Below are 20523 nucleotides of genomic sequence, written 5' to 3'. Positions count from 1 at the left end.
CCTCACTCCTCCGCATGAAGCTTGCTAGGTGACCTTGGGCCAATCACAGCTCTCTGAGAAATCTCTCTCAGCTCTGCCTACATCACAAGGTGTCTGCTGTGGGGAGAGGAAGGGAAGGAGATTGTAAGCTGCTTTGAGACTATTTAGATAGAGCAGTAGTTTCTGATAAAGGATATTTCTGGTTATACTAGCCAGCTTGTCAGAGCTACAGCAAATATGCCAGCTAGCAACAGTTATTGATTTTGGCAGAGAAATCCAGTTTTTTGAGATGCTTGGAAGATGTGGGTGTTTTTCTAAAAAGAATAAAATATACAACTTCTGACAGGAAAAAAAAACACACAGCCAAGCTCTCTCTGTGTATATTTTAGCATGGATAGCAGAATGCAAAGATTTTTTTAGTGGTAGTACCAAATTTCGGGTGCATCTTTGTAATAAATGGCAACATGACAAGGCAACCTTTTAAAAACTTGGGGCTTAATGGAGATGTATGCTGAATTTGGACATGCCAGTAAAATGGCTTTTGAAGCCCATTCTTTGTGAGCACGTATGGAAAAAAACACAAATACATTGTGTAAGTGCATTTGTTTAAGGCTTTGAATTAATCGGTGGCCATGTTTGAAGGGTATCCAAAATTGCATTTTAACTTTATGGAAATTCTGGCCTTAAAATGAGTCCTATTAAAATCCAAGCTTACATTATTAAGAATCAGTCTGAAAGTTCTGTTGCCTTATGTCTGTATTAGTTCCTTTAAAAAAAAAAACACCCTTTCCCACTTACTTGGGGTGACTTAAGTTGTTCGCTGCTTTTCTTCTCTATAACAGTTGCTTTTTCTTCTTAGGTACCCAGACATCAGATGCTAATGCTCTGAATCACAGCCAGACCTGGAGGCATCATCTGTCTGCAAGCACTATGAACCAGAAACACGATGAAGATATGCAGTGCATGCTGAGACCTCTGTGTCCTCTATGATGTCACATTGTCCCGAGAGGGAAAATTACCTCTTTGAACATGTCCCCCCCCCAAAAAAAACTCTGAAACTGCAGATGTGTGGGCATTAACATTGTCAAACACGGCACAACGTGATATTTATTTTTTTTTAAAAAGCACTGTAATCCAGCATCCCTATTAATTGATTCAGATTCCTCATGTGTTTTAGTCTGTATTCACTTCAATTTTTAGAAAGACTGAATGACTAAGTTGGATTTAATGGCTGGTGCCTCCATCTTCTACCATTCTTTGTCTTCTAATACGTTGTCACTTCAGCCGTCCCTTCTGCCTCTTGATCTCTGTATTTATGGCACACCCAAAGCTTCCTTCGGTGATGGCCATAACACCATATCTCCTCTTTTGGATACGAATAAATGTAGCTCCATTCATTACATGTTTTAGAACAGGTGCATATAGAATGTGCACCTGTAATAATAATAATGAGTGCAGCAGAAAAGCTACTGTTAGCGAAACCATGCAGCACAAATCCGGAATTGGTCTTTCCTCTCTGTCTCATTATACACAGTGGAAAATATGCCCTTGGCACCTTGTAATGCGTAGAGTAACTCTGGCAGCAGAAGAAACAAGCTCCTTTGCCACCCTGCTATAGTGTTAGAGATGCCTTTCAAATGTGTGCGGGTAGAGTCACAAACCATTTGAGAGATGTGTAGTGTCTGTTCAACAGAGTTTTTCAAGGCCATAAAATTAAGGACATAACATTATGCTTTGCAGAGTTGTACAGAAGATATTCTATAAAAATAAGGAATATCTAAATGTAGATGGATGAAAGAGATACACTTGGCCTGACAACAACAAAAATTATTCCTTATGTGTGAAAATTCTCTTCTCCATTTTCTGATGTGGAATCCCTGTAGGCTTGCCAGGTCCAACTTGAATATTTGGGGACCTTGTGGGCAGAGCATGGAGACTTTCCCATTCCCTAAAATAAATAAAACTACAGCTGTGCGGTTCCCCTGAATACAATCTTCATTTCCTCATCCTCTTTTTTGCCTTCAAAGTGCTTCCAACAGCTGCATTTCCACTAAATGAAAGTGAACACATATGCACACTCACAAAGCAGCGCAAGCACAAACTCTTGTGCTGTCACTGGGGCAATTTACTCGAGTTGCTGAATGTAACAGTCTGCTGTATTTCAACCAACTTCTTCAGACTAACAGAGGAAAATAAAAGGAGACCAGCTTAGGGGGTAGAGTTTTCCTCCATCCCATAATCAGGTTCTAGTTTACTCTTTGCTACCCATTTTACTATACACACAACTTAAGAAATTAATGCAAAACAAACAGAAGGACCATGCTGTCTTCTCTTCCTTTCTCACATGTTTCACACAGTCATCAGGAAGAGCCATGTGGCTCTGCTGCTCATCCTACCCATGCAGCTTTTCTCCTGCTGAGATTTAAGGGCACACACACAGTCCAAAACACAGTTTGCAAGCTTCTTTTAAATCTGCACAGATTTAAAGGCACATAGTGGCTGCAGGAGTGGGGCTTCCCCCTGCTGGCCAGCCGGCTGGTGGCAGTAAGGAGTCTGCAAAAACGGGATCCTCTGCTGGGACCTGGGGGCTGGCAAGCCTAAATTTGCCATCCTTGAAGTTCAATACAAAACTTGCAAGTTAAAGAAGGAGTATAAAGTAAGTGGATGGTGAGGTTTAAAGGGGGGGGGGGGCGGGGCACAGCGTCTCCTTTGTACCACTGCAAGTCAGACAGTGAAAACTCTAGCCTAATGATAAGAGCCGCATAAGCACAGTCTTGGTTATATATTTGTTCACTCTAGCCATTAAGATTGTTTTCTTGGCGACAAGCTGATTTCTAGCCATTTCAGCAAGCAATCCCAGGGGCACGGTCACACGTACCATTAGCGACGACACAGCTCCGTCTGGCTGACGGATTAAATGTGTTCGTTCAGACAGCCACATCTGGCAATCGATCGTCATCCGGGCTCATCCAGGCTTGCTACGCATGAATGGCGCATTAATTTGACAGTACATAAAGTCCGGCCCTTTTTCAAAACAGCGGCACACAATCGGCTTTTTGTTGTTTGGACAGCTCACATGCGATACTGCCTCTCACCTTTTTTTTTAAAGAAAGCCCCAGCAGACATGCGCATTGCCAGATCATCCGGGAATCTGAGGTGACGCTTCTGCTTCTCCAATCAACACAGGATCGGAGGGGGGGGAGGAAACGTTATCCCACTATTCAGAACAGGAAAAAATTCTTTTTTTTTCAATGTGGAGGATTTCAAGATATCATTGTCACTGCCAATTTCTAGGAAAATAATTCCTGGCAGTTCCGTGGTTTGGATCGGCAATATTAATTCTGGAAACTTTCGCCCTTCCCCCCTGCCTCTGAAGAAAGTTTTGATTTCCCAGCTCCAAACAGTTGGGCACATGTTCAATGGACCCCCTCCCCTCCCAGAAATCACCATCTGATTACACATGCTCCAAGAAAGGAGCGCGATAGTATTGGATGTCTGATCGCGCACAACAGAATGAATCGCATTCTTGGATGCTCGTCTGAACTGCCCTGCATCGATTCAATATTCAGCAGTTCAGATTTGAGCGCTATACACCCGCTTTTAATGGTACATGTGACCGCACCCCAGTAGTGGTATTTTGTCTTTGGTTGGGACCCATCTAGCTCCTAACAATCTCATCTTTGTATCCTACCTCAGACCAGTCGTGTGTTAAAGCACCAGTACAGTCTCCTTGAACTAATCTGTTTGGAAATATCTATATTAAAATAAGTGAGGCTTTGTCATTCTGGAAATTTGGTTCGATTGCTGTTAGAGAGGTCAGATCAGAGAGGAAGATAGACACTCGTGCATATAGACAATGCTTAACCAGCTGCAGTTATTTGGTGGGAAGGGGCACATCTGCAAATCCTAAAGTTTATTTATTTCTATTTATAGCCCTCCCTCCCCCGTACAACACGGCGCAGAGCAGGTTACAGCATTTTTAAAAAACATCCCATGCAATTAAAACATTAATTTTATAACGCAATAAATACAATAAAATAACAACTGACACAGCTACTAGATAGCATAAGAATATTCCGGTAGGGAAATGAATATCCCAAAGTCCCCCTAATATGCAAGAAGGGGAGAGGGAAGGAGGAAGGGAGGTCAATCTAAGAACCGTCGCTGCCCTCAACCATCAGCCTGGTGGAACAACTCCATTTTACAGTCCCTGTGGAAGTGGTTTAGATCCCATAGACTGTTACCCAGCAGAGTGTTTTACCAGGCCGGAGCCAGGGCCAAGAAAGCCCCAGTTCTGATTGACAGCAGCTGGATACTCTGGACCAGGGATAAAAGGCAGTGCAATGCTCTTTGAGGGATGTACCAGGAGAAGTGGTCCCAAAGGTACTCTGGTCCCAGACCATTTAGAGCTTTAAAGGTTAACACCAGAACCTTTAACCTGACTGATTAGATTGTTTTGTCATCTAGGGCTGGCTGTACCCACTACTTGAATTTTCAGTCCTTTGGTGGTCTTATAGAGAAAACCTAACAATACAGCCAAGTAATAATTTAGACCTGCTGCGCTGTTCATACAACTCCAACTCAGGTATTACGATACCCAATTGATCACTACAGAAAAACAGTCCAAGAGACTTTAGCTGCAGCCTTCACATTATTAAGACACCGAGCATCATTCAGCATGGAGGCTCTTGAAATGTTTGCAGTCTGAGTCCTCCCAAGCACTTTGAGGGTGCGGCGAGCACTTTAATGACTTACACTTTGAACATCAGCTATGTAGGCCCTTCTAGTTAACCTCCATAGGAACAAACGGCGATGAAGTGCTTTTTGTCAGCGTTTCTTCATTATTTTAAGTAGGTAGAATTGCACAGCACGTCAGAGACTAACAAAATATATTGTATCATGAGCTTTTATGAGGCATAACTCATTGCAGTATTTTCAACCGTTTGTTACCCACATATAGAACAATATATAGAGGGAAGACCTGAGACTGAGCTATGATGAGAATAGTGGGAATAATAGCTTAGGGTTTGTTTTACTGAGTACTCCCGATTATTTCAGCGAAGAAAGATATTGCTGTGTGTTCTAGGAGTTCTTGAAAAAAACTGTAATATTGGTACTTGAAATGTTTGTGACTCTTCCTCAGGAGTGAAGAAGTACATCCAAGCAAAGCCATACAAAATATATCCTTCCTCTTATGTCCTGTTTACTTACTCTGTGGCATGGCAGAAGGCAACAGCTGTTAAGACTTCTCGTGGCTTTTTGACATTGAGAGAACTTGCCACATAGAAAAGGGTTCCGACCAGAACACTTCGTTATAAAGCAGGCCACTCAGCAGGGAGGCCGTTTAAGCCCACTCAAGAGTGCACAGACTCTGGTGGCTTATGCCCCATGTGAAAGATATGGAGACTTCTAGGCAAACTCATGTACACCTCTATGGCAACGATGAAATATGTATTTATTACTGCATGACTCTTTAAAGGGCGAATAAAGCTGTTTACAAGGAATGCTGTCTGGAACTGATTTGGGGCATGGTTGGCTGGGGAGAAATCTGTGCTTTTAGTTATGTATTGCAAAATTAATGTGTTTGCTTTTATTTGCTTTGTCAACGTTACTGATGGGAAGGGACAAGAGAGGCTGCTGTTAGTTACCTTACTAATTTAAAACTGAATTTTGATGAGTAGCCATAAATTGGATGGGGGGGGCATGTTTTTTTTAAGAACAGGATTGGTATTTTGCCTATCTGCTTCTTTCTGTAACAGCTATGTTTCCCATAGAGGTAGCTAAATTAATCTGCACCAAAAATAGTCTTGTTTTATGATAGCATCTACTCCTGTGAACTAGAGCCCACTACTTCAAATGTAATGAGTGGATCCTCGCTATGCTGTGCCTTGTGCTTCCTGCATTTCCTGGTCCCTTAACCTTGCTGCTTGTCACCCGCCTCTGCCCTTTGCAATAGAAGAAGATGAAGAAGATATTGGATTTATATCCCGCCCTCCACTCCGAAGAGTCTCAGAGCGGCTCACAATCTCCTTTACCTTCCTCCCCCACAACAGACACCCTGTGAGGTGGGTGGGGCTGGAGAGGGCTCTCCCAGCAGCTGCCCTTTCAAGGGCAACCTCTGCCAGAGCTATGGCTGACCCAAGGCCATTCCAGCAGGTGCAAGTGGAGGAGTGGGGAATCAAACCCGGTTCTCCCAGATAAGAGTCCGCACACTTAACCACTACACCAAACTGGCTCTCCGCATAATGAGGATCTGTGCACTGCGTCTGAAGAAGTGATCTGTAGTCCATAACAGCTTATTCATATTATGCTGGAATAACATGCTGTTGGTCTAAGGTGCTACGAGATTCCATGTTTATTTTAGCTATTACTTATAGAGTATTCCCTGCCTAGTATAATGGAAATGTGGATTTTACAATATACTAGGCAAAGAGCACTCCATATTATTATTAATATATTCTTATTAATAGTTGTTCTCAGTCATTTTGTTGTTAAAAGACTGAACCAGTAAGTATTACAGAAATCAATGGTATAGTGGAGCACTAAATGTCTATGTGATAGATCAGGTAAAGAAAAGAATGGGATGGTTTCTACCATGTTTAAAAGAATGTTCTTAATTCTCTTTTAAAGTGTTGTAGCAACGATGCGTAGTTAATCAGTTATACTTAAACATATGAATAGGAGGGACAGCCATTGTATGGGGGGTGTTAATTCTGAAATGTGTTCCCAAGCATATGGCCAGCATATATGGACATCAAATTTATTTGTCCATTCTCCCGGGGCGGGGGGGAATTAAAAGGATATAAATTTGCTATGGCATTATCAGTCCTGAGAGACTGAAACAGTATTGTCACAAATGTGCTCCATTTTGTGCAATGCACAAAAAAGATGAAAGAAACATATAAAATAAGCAATGGACAAACAGCAACAGGTGAATAAAGGGTGAATAAAGCTGTTTATATTGGCATGGAAGGGCATAACAACAAATTGCCTCTTTTCCTGGGTAATACATGTGACAGTCAAAATTAAGTATCTCTTCAAACATGTTTTTGTAATGCAATTTACTTATCATTAACAGCTCACACAACCCCTTTAGGATTGCACAGAGGCTGCCTGCCCAACTGAATGGCAGTGTCGGCTTTCAAAGAGGTGGATGGATATTGTGTCAGTGGTGCATTTGGGTACGCCACAGTGACATCACCCATTTACACAAGGGGTCAGTTAATGCACACTAAAAGAAAGCCGGCTGTAAGTTACAATCTGACCAAAAGGTCTGCTGAATTTGAATAACAAACTTGGGAAGTATGATTGCTACTTGTGATTATATTTAAAGCCACTGGAACACTGATGAATTGTTGGAGAACTGTAATGATGCTTTAGAATCAGGAGATGGCACGTAACTCAAAGAAAGGGACATGTAGCTTACGGATGAGCTAGCAATTACATAAATAAGGAAAAGTTTAAAGAGGAGAGTTGCACAAGGCAGATTTATATAAGGCTAAATTCTAGTCTTGCTACATCAGCTGTGTATAGGCAGATGAACTTTTGCTAAAAAACAAAAACCAAAACCCAAACGTTTACATTGTAAAACCATCAAGTTTTAGAATTTAAATATTGAGAATGTTTGAATTTCTGGCTTGACATTTTGCAAATTTGAAATTGAATTTAATCATTTAAGCTCATATCAGTGATATACTTTATTATGGTCCTCTACATCAATAGAAGGTATTATCTTGACGTCAAATGTTGTCTGTGATTAACTACTGGTCACTGGTTCTCCTCCAATTTGATTCAGAAACCCTGTTTGTACAAACTACTTAATTACTGTAATTCAGGGCATTTTATTTTCTACACAAATGGTGAGGGGATTCATACCAGGGTCTCTCCACTTGATTAGAACCACCTGGGAAAGCATTTCATGCAAGTTAAAAATGTTGGCCAATAGCTGGAATTATTCTGTTCAGTTTCAAACGATCATTAGCATTATTACTGAGAAGTTTTCCTAAATATAATGGTTGCAAAAGATGTATGAATTCCATGAAGTAAACTGTGCAATTTACATTTATGAATGCTATCAAAAAATACCCAAGCAGTGCTTTTCTGGGAGCTCTTCAGTTTAAGCAGGAATGCACAGGAACGCAGTTCTGGCTGGCTTGGTTGAGGGGTGTGGCCTAATATGCAAATGAGGTCCTGCTGGGCTTTTTCTTTAAAAAGCCCTGTGATAAACAATGGTGATGTCAGGGGATGTGGCCTAATATACAAATGAGGTCCTGTGGGGCTTTTTATATAAAAAAAGCCCTGAGTTTAAGTATAGTTGTCTTGAGCCATAATCAAAAAGCAAACACGTGGGGTTGTGGGGGTAATCAAGCTCAAGCAAAGGAAACCCCCCAGTAAATAGTACACTACAGTCTTCACTAATACTTTATCATGTAATAGTATACAATAATATCAAACAGACACTTCTCGTCCAATATCAAAATACACAGTAAGCAATGAACTTTCAATAGTACAATGAGAAATAACATACAACAAAAATATACAAACATACTCCAAAGCCCATACTTCCAGAAGTCACAAAATGGCTCTCCAAAATTCTGTTACAAATTCTCCAGGTAGCGACATGGAAAACTCTCTGATGGTGCTACTCATGGAGATAAAAATACTCATCCAGCTGACCGGTAATCGATGCAAAAGGTCTGGTTTTGGAATCTTGCTCCACAGCTGAACTTTCCTCACAGAGCAATACCCTCTTAATGCATCATTTTACTAAAATGAACATTTTACTATTACATTCAAATTATATAGGAAACCTACAGATCTGAATACATATTTGCATTATTCACCTTCCCACCTGACTCCTTTAAAAAATAATCTACCATATGGGCAATTTTTAAGTATTAAAAGAAACTGTACTGAAAAGAGTGATTATCTTAAGATAATCTTAAGATTGAGAGCCAGTGTGGTGTAGTGGTTAAGTGTGCAGACTCTTATCTGGGAGAACCGGGTTTGATTCCCCACTCCTCCACTTGCACCAGCTAGCATGGCCTTGGGTCAGCCATAGCCCTGGCAGAGGTTGTCCTTGAAAGGGCAGCTGCTGTGAGAGCCCTCTCAGCCCCACCCACCTCAGTAAGTAAGTAAGTAAAATTTTATTTGTATCCCGCCCTCCCCGCCTAGGCAGGCTCAGGGCGGCTAACAACATTTCGTACATATACAATAAGGGTGTCTGTTGTGGGGGAGGAAGGGAAAGGAGATTGTGAGCCGCTCTGAGACTCTTCGGAGTTGAGGGCGGGATATAAATCCAATATCTTCATCTACCTCACAGGGTGTTTGTTGTGGGGGAGGAAGGGAAAGGAGATTGTGAGCCGCACTGAGACTCTTCGGAGTGGAGGGCGGGATATAAATCCAATATCTTCATCTTCTTCTTCTTAAGGAACAAAAATTATTACAAACTCAGCTTTTACTAGGAGGGTACCCTTCTCACATCCTTAGAACTTGCCAAGACAGAGCTAATTTGGTAGATATACTTCATTGAGACCTAAAAATAGAATACCAGATAATAGGATACATTGGAGTTTATTGCATTCTACATTAGCACCTGCTATTAGAAAAGTTATTAAGAAGCATTGGCATTTGATAACAGACATCCCAGGGTTCGGGGATCCCCCAGTAATTACTTATAGGAAATCCAAAAATGTTAAACAAATTATTTCCAAATCAGATATGCTTGCTATGGATGTGGCCCCTAAGAACTTTCATCAGGTGATCAACGCAAATGCAGTGGTTGTGAGACATGCAGATTTGCCTGGATCACTGATAACATTTCCTCCCCTAATTTAAAAAACGTATTGGATTAGGGATTACTTTACCTGCCAAAGAAAACGTGTCTCAGATGTCCCTGTCCCAGATTCTACATTGGCTGTACAAGAATTATTAGAACTAGGGTGCTAGAGCATATTTCAAGATTCAGATGGGGCGTGGCAGATGCCCGTCCAGTCAAGCCTTATCTGATGCGTCATCACCAACCAGAACAACTGCAATTTGCAGTTTTGTGTCATATTAAGAAACACCCATGCAATCAAAGTGATTCAGTTAGACTTTCGTTAAGACAAGAAGCCAAATTTATTTATAAGTACAACACATTAAAGCCAGTGGGGCTGAACCAGAGCCGTGAATTAAGCTGTTTCTTGTGATTTAGTAGTAGTTCCCCTTTAAGAAATGTGAAGAGAATGAGTGGGAGTGCATATTCTGTTTGGGAGTAACTCAATTGAGAATGCCATGCCTGCTGAGGAAGACATTGGATGGTCATTAAAGCTACTTGAGGCCTGGGTGCTCCCTTCTTTGAGAATTTTTCCTCCTCTATGTTGTAAGTATAGGTAGCTCCACATTTGAATTTTTGTTATTATGTATGGGAGGCACTGGTCTGAAATAGTCCTTTTCTTTTTAGTAAAACGATGCATTAAGAGGATATTGCTCTGTGATGGAAGCTCCGCTGTGGAGCAAGATTCTGAAACCGGACCTTTTGCATCGATTACTGGTCAGCTGGATAAATATTTTTATTTCCATGAGTAGCACCATCAGAGACTTTTCCATGTCGCTGCCTGGAGAATTTGTAACAGAATTTTGGAGAGCCATTTTGTGACTTCTGGAAGTATGGGCTTTGGAGTATGTTTGTATATTTTTGTTGTGTGTTATTTCTCATTGTGCTATTGAAAGTTCATTGCTTACTGTGTATTTTGATATTGGATGAGAAGTGTCTGTTTGATATTATTATATACTATTACATGGTAAAGTATTAGTGAAGACTGTAATGTACTATTTACTGGGGGGTTTCCTTTGCTTGAGCCATAATCAAGCTGAGATAATAACATACTTTAAACAGCCCAATCCTACAAAAATTACTTGAAAAACTTCTAGCCAAGTGAAGAGTAAATGTGTATTCAAATATAGCTTGTAACACAGGCTTATCTGGGACTCTTATCTGGGAGAACCGGGTTTGATTCCCCCCTCCTCCACTTGCACCTGCTGGAATGGCCTTGGGTCAGCCAGAGCTCTGGCAGAGGTTGTCCTTGAAAGGGCAGCTGCTGTGAGAGCCTTCTCCAGCCCCACCCACCTCACAAGGTGTCTGTTGTGGGGGAGGAAGGGAAAGGAGATTGTAGGCCGCTCTGAGGCTCTGTTCTTGAAAGGGCAGCTGCTGTGAGAGCCCTCTCCAGCCCCACCCACCTCACAGGGTGTCTGTTGAGGGGGAGGAAGGGAAAGGAGATTGTGAGCCGCTCTGAGACTCTTCGGAGTGGAGGGCGGGATATAAATCCAATATCTTCATCTACCTCACAGGGTGTCTGTTGTGGGGGAGGAAAGGAAAGGAGATTGTGAGCCGCTCTGAGACTCTTCGGAGTGGAGGGCAGGATACAAATCCAATATCTTCATCTACCTCAGAGGGTGTCTGTTGTGGGGGAGGAAGGGAAAGGAGATTGTGAGCTGCTCTGAGACTCTTCGGAGTGGAGGGCGGGATATAAATCCAATCTCTTCATCTACCTCACAGGGTGTCTGTTGTGGGGGAGGAAGGCAAAGGAGATTGTGAGCCGCTCTGAGACTCTTCGGAGTGGAGGGCGGGATATAATTCCAATATCTTCATCTACCTCACAGGGTGTCTGTTGTGGGGGAGGAAGGGAAAGGAGATTGTGAGCCGCTCTGAGACTCTTCTGAGAGGAGGGCGGGATATAAATCCAATCTCTTCATCTACCTCACAGGGTGTCTGTTGTGGGGGAGGAAGGGAAAGGAGATTGTGAGCCGCTCTGAGACTCTTCAGAGTGGAGGGCGGGATATAAATCCAATATCTTCATCTACCTCACAGGGTGTCTGTTGTGGGGGAGGAAGGGAAAGGAGATTGTGAGCCGCTCTGAGACTCTTTGGAGTGGAGGGCGGGATATAAATCCAATATCTTCATCTACCTCACAGGATGTCTGTTGTGGGGGAGGAAGGGAAAGGAGATTGTGAGCCGCTCTGAGGCTCTGTCCTTGAAAGGGCAGCTGCTGTGAGAGCCCTCTCCAGCCCCACCCACCTCACAGGGTGTCTGTTGTGGGGAAGGAAGGTAAAGGAGATTGTGAGCCGCTCTGAGACTCTTCGGAGTGGAGGGCGGGATATAAATCCAATATCTTCATCTACCTCACAGGGTGTCTGTTGTGGGGGAGGAAGGGAAAGGAGATTGTGAGCCGCTCTGAGTCTCTTCAGAGTGGAGGGCAGGATATAAATCCAATATCTTCATCTACCTCACAGGGTGTCTGTTGTGGGGGACAAAGGGAAAGGAGATTGTGAGCCGCTCTGAGACTCTTTGGAGTGGAGGGCGGGATATAAATCCAATATCATCTTCTTCTACAATGTATGCAGAAATGCATATTTACAAACATGCAGAACAATACAGCAGTTCCCCGAAAACTCTCTGACAGAAGGTAACCTCAAATACCACATAATGGGAAATCATAACTGTCTATTAAATCCATGTACGTTTGTATAAAGAGAAAAAGTGTATATAAGGTGGTCTGGGAGAGACTCTTCCATGTGCCTTTATAAACGTTTACGTCCTTCCAATAAAGAAAGATAACGGGTACTGTTTAGAAAGCACACATTTAAATTCTATTGATTATCTGAATTTGATTGTGTTGATTGCCATTCTGATAAATTCAGTATGTCAACCCCCCCCCCCCCCGAAAAAAAAGAAAGAAACCCTAAATCTAATGCCATTCTTAGCTCAGGTCTTGAATATATTGATCAATTCCAGCTAAAAATAAAAGGAAGAATACAAGGCAGGCACAAAGGCTATACAAGGTGTTTTATTACAAGCTGCCTAAACTCTTGCGGCCTGCGGCTTTTAAAAGTGTATTTGCTGGCTTAGGGTCCATTAAAATGTTAGTAACTAAAATCTCGGGGGGGGGGAGGCTCCTTTTGGTGGGATATAAGTAGTTTGATCCTTTTCTGTCTAGCCTCGTGATACCATGGACATTCAAATAAAACATGTTTCACCATTTCTATGATCCCTAAGCCACAACTGCAATATTTATCTGAAAATAGTGTACCTCATACACCATCTTCAGAGATTGCAGATAGTGGCTCATGTAATCTTGCAAGCATAACCGCTCACCTGTATTTTGAAACTGTAAGATAAAACAAGTATTTTGGGACTATAAAGAGTGGTGGGATTTCCCTAGAGAGAAGAGCAGAAATCTCTAGCCCACCAGATAGTGCTATTTATATCAGTTTTCGTAATCAACTGCTTGACAGGTTAAAACGGATAAAAGGAAGTACTTCTTCACCCAAAGGGTGATTAACATGTGGAATTCACTGCCACAGGAGGTGGTGGCGGCCACAAGTATAGCCACCTTCAAGAAGGGTTTAGATAAAAATATGGAGCACAGGTCCATCAGTGGCTATTAGCCACAGTGTATGTGTGTATATAAATTTTTTTGCCACTGTGTGACACAGAGTGTTGGACTTGATGGGCCGTTGGCCTGATCCAGCATGGCTTCTCTTATGTTCTTATGATATTCTTGCAGGCTAGGGGCCATCCTAATGCAAAAACAACTTTCTCTGTGCATTGTATAATATTCATTTTTTAAAATTATTATAGCTTGATTCTATGGACTGAAGCAATTACCTTGTTTCATATAATATAGCAAGGATGTCTTCTACTGAATCAGACCATTGGTCCACCAAGAATCAGACCATCGGTCTATCCAAATTGGCAGAAGCTGCCCAGTGTCTCAGACTGAGGTAGGGTTGCCAGGTCTGTGTGGGAAAATACCTGGAGACTTTGGGGGTGGATCTGGGAGAGGGTGGGGTTTGGGGAGAGGAGGACCTGCAGCATAGTACAGTACCGTAGAGTCCGCTCTTCAAAGCAGCCATTTTCTCCAGAGGAGATCAGGTGGAGATCAGTTTATTAAAGCGGAAGATCACCAGGACCCACGTGGAGGCTGGCAACCCAAAAAAACTGGACCTGGCATTACAAGCCATGGTTGGCTCAGGCTGAATCAATTGAAACTGAATCTGCCCAAGATGGAGGTCCAGTACTTGAGCTGTGGTGGTCTAGGGATGGAGATCTCACTTCCGGCATTTGATGGGGCACAATTAGGAGTCTAGGAGTGCTCCTGGATTCCTCTCTAATAATGCAGGCCCAGGTAGCAGCTACTGCCAAATCAGCTTTTTATCATCTCTGACTAGTGAGGCAGTTGGCTCCCTTCCTCAGCTGTGATGACCTAGCAACAGTGATCCGTGCTGTGGTCACCTCAAGACCAATGTTCCCTCTAAGCTGCAGAGTCTTGTGAGCAAAAATTCTACTTCGTGAGCTACTGGCATCAAAATTGTGCCCTACTGGCATTAAAGTTGTGAGTTACTGCATAAATTAGCGTGCTCTGGGGTCATCCTTCCTGAGCTAAGACAAAAATGTGTGAGCTGGAGGCTAAAAATCTGTGACCGAGCTCACACTAACTCAGCTTAGAGGGAACACTGCTCAAGACCAGACTTCTATAATGGGGGGTTACGTGGGGCTGCCCTTGCCTCAAATCTGGACTCCTCAAATGGTGCAGAACGCTGCAGCCAGGCTGCTATTGGGTCTCCCCTTGTGGGAGCACATTCAACCTGCACTGAAAGCTCTGTACTGGTTACCGATTACATACCAGATTCGTTTCAGGGTGCTAGTTCTTATCTTTAAAGCCCTATATAGCCAGGGCCCTGCATATCTTTGGGACCACCTTTCCTCGCATGTACCCCAGAGAGTACTACAATCTGGGTTTCAAAACCTTCTCTCAGGCCCTGGCCCCAGAGAAGCCAGCTTGGCCGCAACTTGAGCAAGGGCCTTCTTGGTTGAAGCCCCATGCTGGTGGAATGAGTTCCCTGAAGAGGTTAGGGTTCCGCGGGATCGATTACAGTTCTGCAGGGCCTGTAAGATGGAGCTCTTCCACATTTGACTGCTAAATGTGTCATCTCTGCCTGGTCATATTAAGTTGTCTAGACAAACGTGAACTGATTACCATAGAGCCTGGCCTCTAGATTCTAATTACATCTGGAGATTATTTGGAGAGAATTGCTACACTGCCATCACAAATATAGTACGAATATAGCACTTACTGTAATTGTATTGGCTGTTTTAAATGGTTTTAATGCTGTAATTGTAATTAATTTTTAACTGGTTTTAAGAACATAAGAGAAGCCATGTTGGATCAGGCCAGCGGCCCATCCAGTCCAACACTCTGTGTCACACAGTGAACAAAAAAAAATTATATCTATATCTATATATACACACTGTGGCTAACAGCCACTGATGGACCTTTGCTCCATATTTTTATCCAATCCCCTCTTGAAGCTGGCTATGCTTGTAGCCGCCACCACCTCCTGTGGCAGTGAATTCCATATGTTAATCACCCTTTGGGTGAAGAAGGACTTCCTTTTATCCGTTTTAACCTGACTGCTCAGCAATTTCATTGAATGCCCACGAGTTCTTGTATTGTGAGAAAGGGAGAAAAGTACTTCTTTCTCGACTTTCTCCATCCCATGCATTATCTTATAAACCCCTATCATGTCACCCCGCAGGCGACGTTTCTCCAAGCTAAAGAGCCCCAAGCGTTTCAACCTTTCTTCATAGGGAAAGTGTTCCAACCCTTTAATCATTCTAGTTGCCCTTTTCTGAACTTTCTCCAATGCTATAATATCCTTTTTGCGGCGACCAGAACTGCACACAGTACTCCAAATGAGACCGCACCATTGATTTATACAGGGGCATTATGATACTGGCTGATTTGTTTTCAATTCCCTTCCTAATAATTCCCAGCATGGCGTTGGCTTTCTTTATTGCAATCACACACTGTCTTGACATTTTCAGTGAGTTATCTACCACTACCACTAGAGAGCCAGTTTGGTGTAGTGGTTAAGTGTGCGGACTCTTATCTGGGAGAAGCGGGTTTGATTCCCCACTCCTCCACTTGCACCTGCTAGCATGGCCTTGGGTCAGCCATAGCTCTTGCAGAGGTTGTCCTTGAAAGGGCAGCTGCTGTGAGAGCCCTCTCCAGCCCCACCCACCTCACAGGGTGTCTGTTGTGGGGGAGGAAGGTAAAGGAGATTGTGAGCCGCTCTGAGACTCTTTGGAGTGGAGAGCGGGATATAAATCCAATATTTTCTTCTTCTACCCCAAGATCTCTCTCTTGGTCAGTCTCTGCCAATTCACACCCCATCAACTTGTATTTGTAGCTGGGATTCTTGGCCCCAATGTGCATTACTTTGCACTTGGCCACATTGAACCTCATCTGCCATGTTGATGCCCACTCACCCAGCCTCAACAGATCCCTTTGGAGTGCTTCACAATCCTCTCTGGTTCTCACCACCCTGAACAATTTAGTGTCATCTGCAAACTTGGCCACTTCGCTGCTCACTTTATTGTATTTAATTTTGCCTATTGGCCTTGTTCGCCACCCTGAGCCTGCTTCAGCTCAGGATATAAATAGAATTAAATAAATATATACACAAAAGCTTATACCCAGAATTAAACTTGGTTGGTCTTAATGGTGCCACTTGATGCAAACTTTGTTTTGAAACAGGACAGTTTCTCCTCTACAGAACCAGGCACCTAAGCAATGTATTAGTTTCACGGTAGCTAATCCACTGATAAATTTCATCCATGGCAACACTAAATTTGTTAAAATTAAGTTTGGACATTTCCTTTAACCATGATTCTTTCCCATCTGTGCCTTTCCATATCCCCACTGCCAATCACTCAATTCATTATACCTGTTTAAATAACACCTGCCATGTAACTCTAATTCTGCCGGTGGTAGGGCACTTATTAAAAAAATTTCTAGCAAATAATAACAATAATAAAAATCAGCATTTAACTTGTAATTAGCCGCTTAGGCTTTCAGTCAGGGACAGGTCTGTAGCTCTTCAGTTGTAGCGCTAGATAATGTGTCATGAAGGGAAAAATTGTTTTAAGTTATTAGATAATTGTGCTAACATGATTTCCATTGTGAGACTGGCAGAGCTGAAGTTTGAATTGCAGAGAGGACGTTGGTGCTATATGTGTAGCGTATGCTGTTGGGGATGGATCTGTCCTGTGACAGCCCAGAGGAAGCCTTTCTGGTGTGTATTATTGGTCGAAGAGAAAACAAGGTGTTGAAAACCGTCCTCCGTGTTTCCAATATGGTGTGCATTAAGCGTTTTCATCCGTTTGTTTTTCTGCAATCCTAGTGCGCAGTATAATTTTAGTGACTAGAGGCAGTGGCTGGTTAACACGCAATGGACACCAACCAGGTGCTGAGATGCCAGCACAAAGAAAGGAGAGGGGAAATTCTGCATAATAAAACATACCTTAAAGCATCAGCTAACCTGGAGCAAGACGGTTCGCCCTTTCAGCTGCAGGTAGTACCTCAACCAGGAATTGACTATTGGGGTGATGAATCTGAAGGTGCTTACAAAAATGTGCGCGAACACAGACTTGGGTTTAGAGGGGGGAGACTTCACTTCAAACACCTGGGTGACCTTGGGCTCATCTACAGGCTAAAATTACAGCCAGCTGTACAGATGTCTCTTCTCTTCGGGGAAAGGCAGGATAAAAAAGCCAAAATGCCAATAATGTTCTGCATGGGGGGTGGGGGGGGGAGCCTATTTATGAAGGTCTTTGCGATAGCAAGATTACCCAACTTTCCTATTTATTGATGAAGAACTGTGGCTGTAGTCCTCTTAATTAAAAGGGGTGAAAGATCCAGCAATCTTTTTGATTGAGGGTCTTCTGTTCCCCAGCCTTCTCTCCTCCTTGATCTAACTTCTTAAGGTTACCCAAAGGTCAATCGAACACAGCTTCACAGAACCGAAGCAGGGAAGGAGGGGGAGAGTTTTCCCAGCCCATCCCTGGTGCAAACTCGGCTGTCCTGCACAGGAGCTACACGTGGGGTCAATTTGGTCCCAAATTCTTAGCAGCATGAAAGGGTAACTATTAATTCAGCCATGGCGAAGGTTCAAGAAAAGCGAAGACCTCTTCACATGAATACTCCCCCCCTCACCCCCGCAATCGCTCTTTATTGTTTTCTCACAAATACAATCTTCAAAGGCGAGGTAATGCCTGCTGGAGCTTCGGGCGGGGGAGTGGAAAAGAAACCCGGGGAAGCCAACGTCTGAGGACAGGGTGGAGTGAAGAGATTTGCCCTGGTGAAAGAACATAAGAAAAGCCAATGGATCAAGCCAATGGCCCATCCAGTGCAACACTCTGTGTCACGTAAGAACCTAAGAGAAGCCATGTTGGATCAGGCCAATGGCCCATCCAGTCCAACACTCTGTGTCACATAAGAGAAGCCATGTTGGATCAGGCCTGTGGCCCATCCAGTTCAACACTGTGTCACAGAAGAACATAAGAGAAGCCATGCTGGATCAGGCCAGTGGCCCATCCAGTCCAACACTCTGTGTCACGTAAGAACCTAAGAGAAGCCATGTTGGATCAGGCCAATGGCCCATCCAGTCCAACACTCTGTGTCACATAAGAGAAGCCATGTTGGATCAGGCCTGTGGCCCATCCAGTCCAACACTCTGTGTCACATAAGAGAAGCCATGTTGGATCAGGCCTGTGGCCCATCCAGTTCAACACTGTGTCACAGAAGAACATAAGAGAAGCCATGCTGGATCAGGCCAATGGTCCATCCAGTGCAACACTCTGAGTCACATAAGAACATAAGAGAAGCCATGTTGGATCAGGCCAATGGCCCCTCCAGTCCAACACTCTGTGTCACATAAGAACATAAGAGAAGCCCTGTTGGATCAGGCCAGTGGCCCATCCAGTTCAACACTGTTTCACAGAAGAACATAAGAGAAGCCATGCTGGATCAGGCCAATGGTCCATCCAGTGCAACACTCTGAGTCACATAAGAACATAAGAGAAGCCCTGTTGGATCAGGCCAGTGGCCCATCCAGTTCAATACTGTGTCACAGAAGAACATAAGAGAAGCCATGCTGGATCAGGCCAATGGTCCATCCAGTGCAACACTCTGAGTCACATAAGAACATAAGAGAAGCCATGTTGGATCAGGCCAATGGCCCATCCAGTCCAACACTCTGTGTCACACAGTGGCCAAAAAATTTATACACACACACACATATATAGATACAGATATATATACACACACATATATATACACTCTGTGGCTAATAGCCACTGATGAACCTCTGCTCCATATTTTTATTTAACCCCCTCTTGAAGCTGGCTATGCTTGTAGCCGCCGCCACCTCCTGCGGCAGTGAATTCCACACGTTAACCGCCCTTTGGGTGAAGAAGTACGTCCTTTTATCCGTTCTAACCTGACTGCTCAGCAATTTCATCGAATGCCCACGAGTCCTTGCATCGTGAGAAAGGGAGAAAAGGACTTCTTTCTCGACCTTCTCCATCCCATGCATCATCCTGTAACCTTCTCTCATGTCACCCCGCAGTGGAAAGGCAAGAGCAGGCGGTTGGAAACGGGTCCGTTTCTTTTCAGGGCCGGGCTCTTGCCGGTTGCTGGGTTGCTTGTTCTTGGCAGAAGGATTCTGGTGCGTGTGTGTTTTTCCCCCCTTCTCTCCCCCCCCTCCACCCCCTTTGAGCATCCTGCAGAAGAAGGGGCATCTGGGCGCTGTTGCAAGCGGACTTTCATTTGTCTCCATGAAATAGGCTTCCCAATCCCCAGGTCCCAGCGGGGGATCCCCCGGTTTTACAGGCTTCCCCCCTCCCCCAGCCAGCTGGCCAGCGGGGGAAGCCCCACCCCCACAGCCATTATGCACCCCCATGAACGATTCCCATAGGGAATTATGGGGAATTGATCAGCGGGTATCAGGAACTCTGGGGGGGCTGTTTTTTGAGGTAGAGGCGCCAAATTTTCAGTATAGCATCTAGCGCCTCTCCCCAAAATACCCCCCAAGTTTCAAAAGGATTGGACCCGGGGGGTCCAATTCTACGAGCCCCAAAAGCAGGTGCCCCTATCCTTCATTATTTCCTATGGAAGGAAGGCATTTTAAAAGTTGTGCCGTCCCTTTAAATGTGAGGGCCAGAACTCCCTTTGGAGTTCAATTTTGCTTGTCACACCCTTGCTCCTGGCTCTGCCCCCAATGTCTCCTGGCTCCACACCCAAAGTCTCCTGGCTCCACCCCCAAAGTCCCCAGATATTTCTTGAATCGGACTTGGCAACCCTTGTTCCTGGCTCCACCCCAATGTCTCCTGGCTCCACCCCCAAAGTCCCCAGATATTTCTTGAATCGGACTTGGCAACCCTTGTTCCTGGCTCCACCCCAATGTCTCCTGGCTCCACCCCCAAAGTCTCCTGGCTCCACCCCAATGTCTCCTGGCTCCACCCCCAAAGTCCCCAGATATTTCTTGAATCGGACTTGGCAACCCTTGTTCCTGGCTCCACCCCAATGTCTCCTGGCTCCACCCCCAAAGTCTCCTGGCTCCACCCCCAAAGTCCCCAGATATTTCTTGACTCGGACTTGGCAACCCTTGTTCCTGGCTCCACCCCAATGTCTCCTGGCTCCACCCCCAAAGTCCCCAGAT

At 44.0% G+C, this 20523-nt stretch overlaps 2 protein-coding genes across 5 annotated transcripts in view; both read left to right on the top strand.

Moving 5' to 3' along the window:
- RNF157 (ring finger protein 157) overlaps window positions 1-1376 on the top strand; it is a 167577-nt gene extending 166201 nt beyond the window's left edge. For 2 of the 4 annotated variants that reach the window (XM_060252947.1, XM_060252946.1), the window contains one exon: window positions 839-1376. In XM_060252947.1, coding sequence (XP_060108930.1) covers window positions 839-969 — 131 coding nt within the window. In that variant the 3' untranslated portion in view covers window positions 970-1376. The remainder of the gene's footprint in view (window positions 1-838) is intronic. The other 2 variants (XM_060252949.1, XM_060252948.1) reach the window with 1 other exon arrangement.
- An 8820-nt stretch (window positions 1377-10196) lies between these two features.
- FOXJ1 (forkhead box J1) overlaps window positions 10197-20523 on the top strand; it is a 35023-nt gene continuing 24696 nt past the window's right edge. Inside the window, exon 1 of the mRNA XM_060252759.1 lies at window positions 10197-10342. The gene's annotated coding sequence lies outside the window, so the exon portion shown is untranslated. The remainder of the gene's footprint in view (window positions 10343-20523) is intronic.

The sequence above is a fragment of the Heteronotia binoei genome, chromosome 13 (genome assembly GCF_032191835.1).
Source record: "Heteronotia binoei isolate CCM8104 ecotype False Entrance Well chromosome 13, APGP_CSIRO_Hbin_v1, whole genome shotgun sequence".
Classification (NCBI taxonomy): Eukaryota; Metazoa; Chordata; class Lepidosauria; order Squamata; family Gekkonidae; genus Heteronotia; species Heteronotia binoei.
Note: the sequence above shows the minus strand (reverse complement) of the source record. Positions and strands in the feature narration are given on the sequence as shown.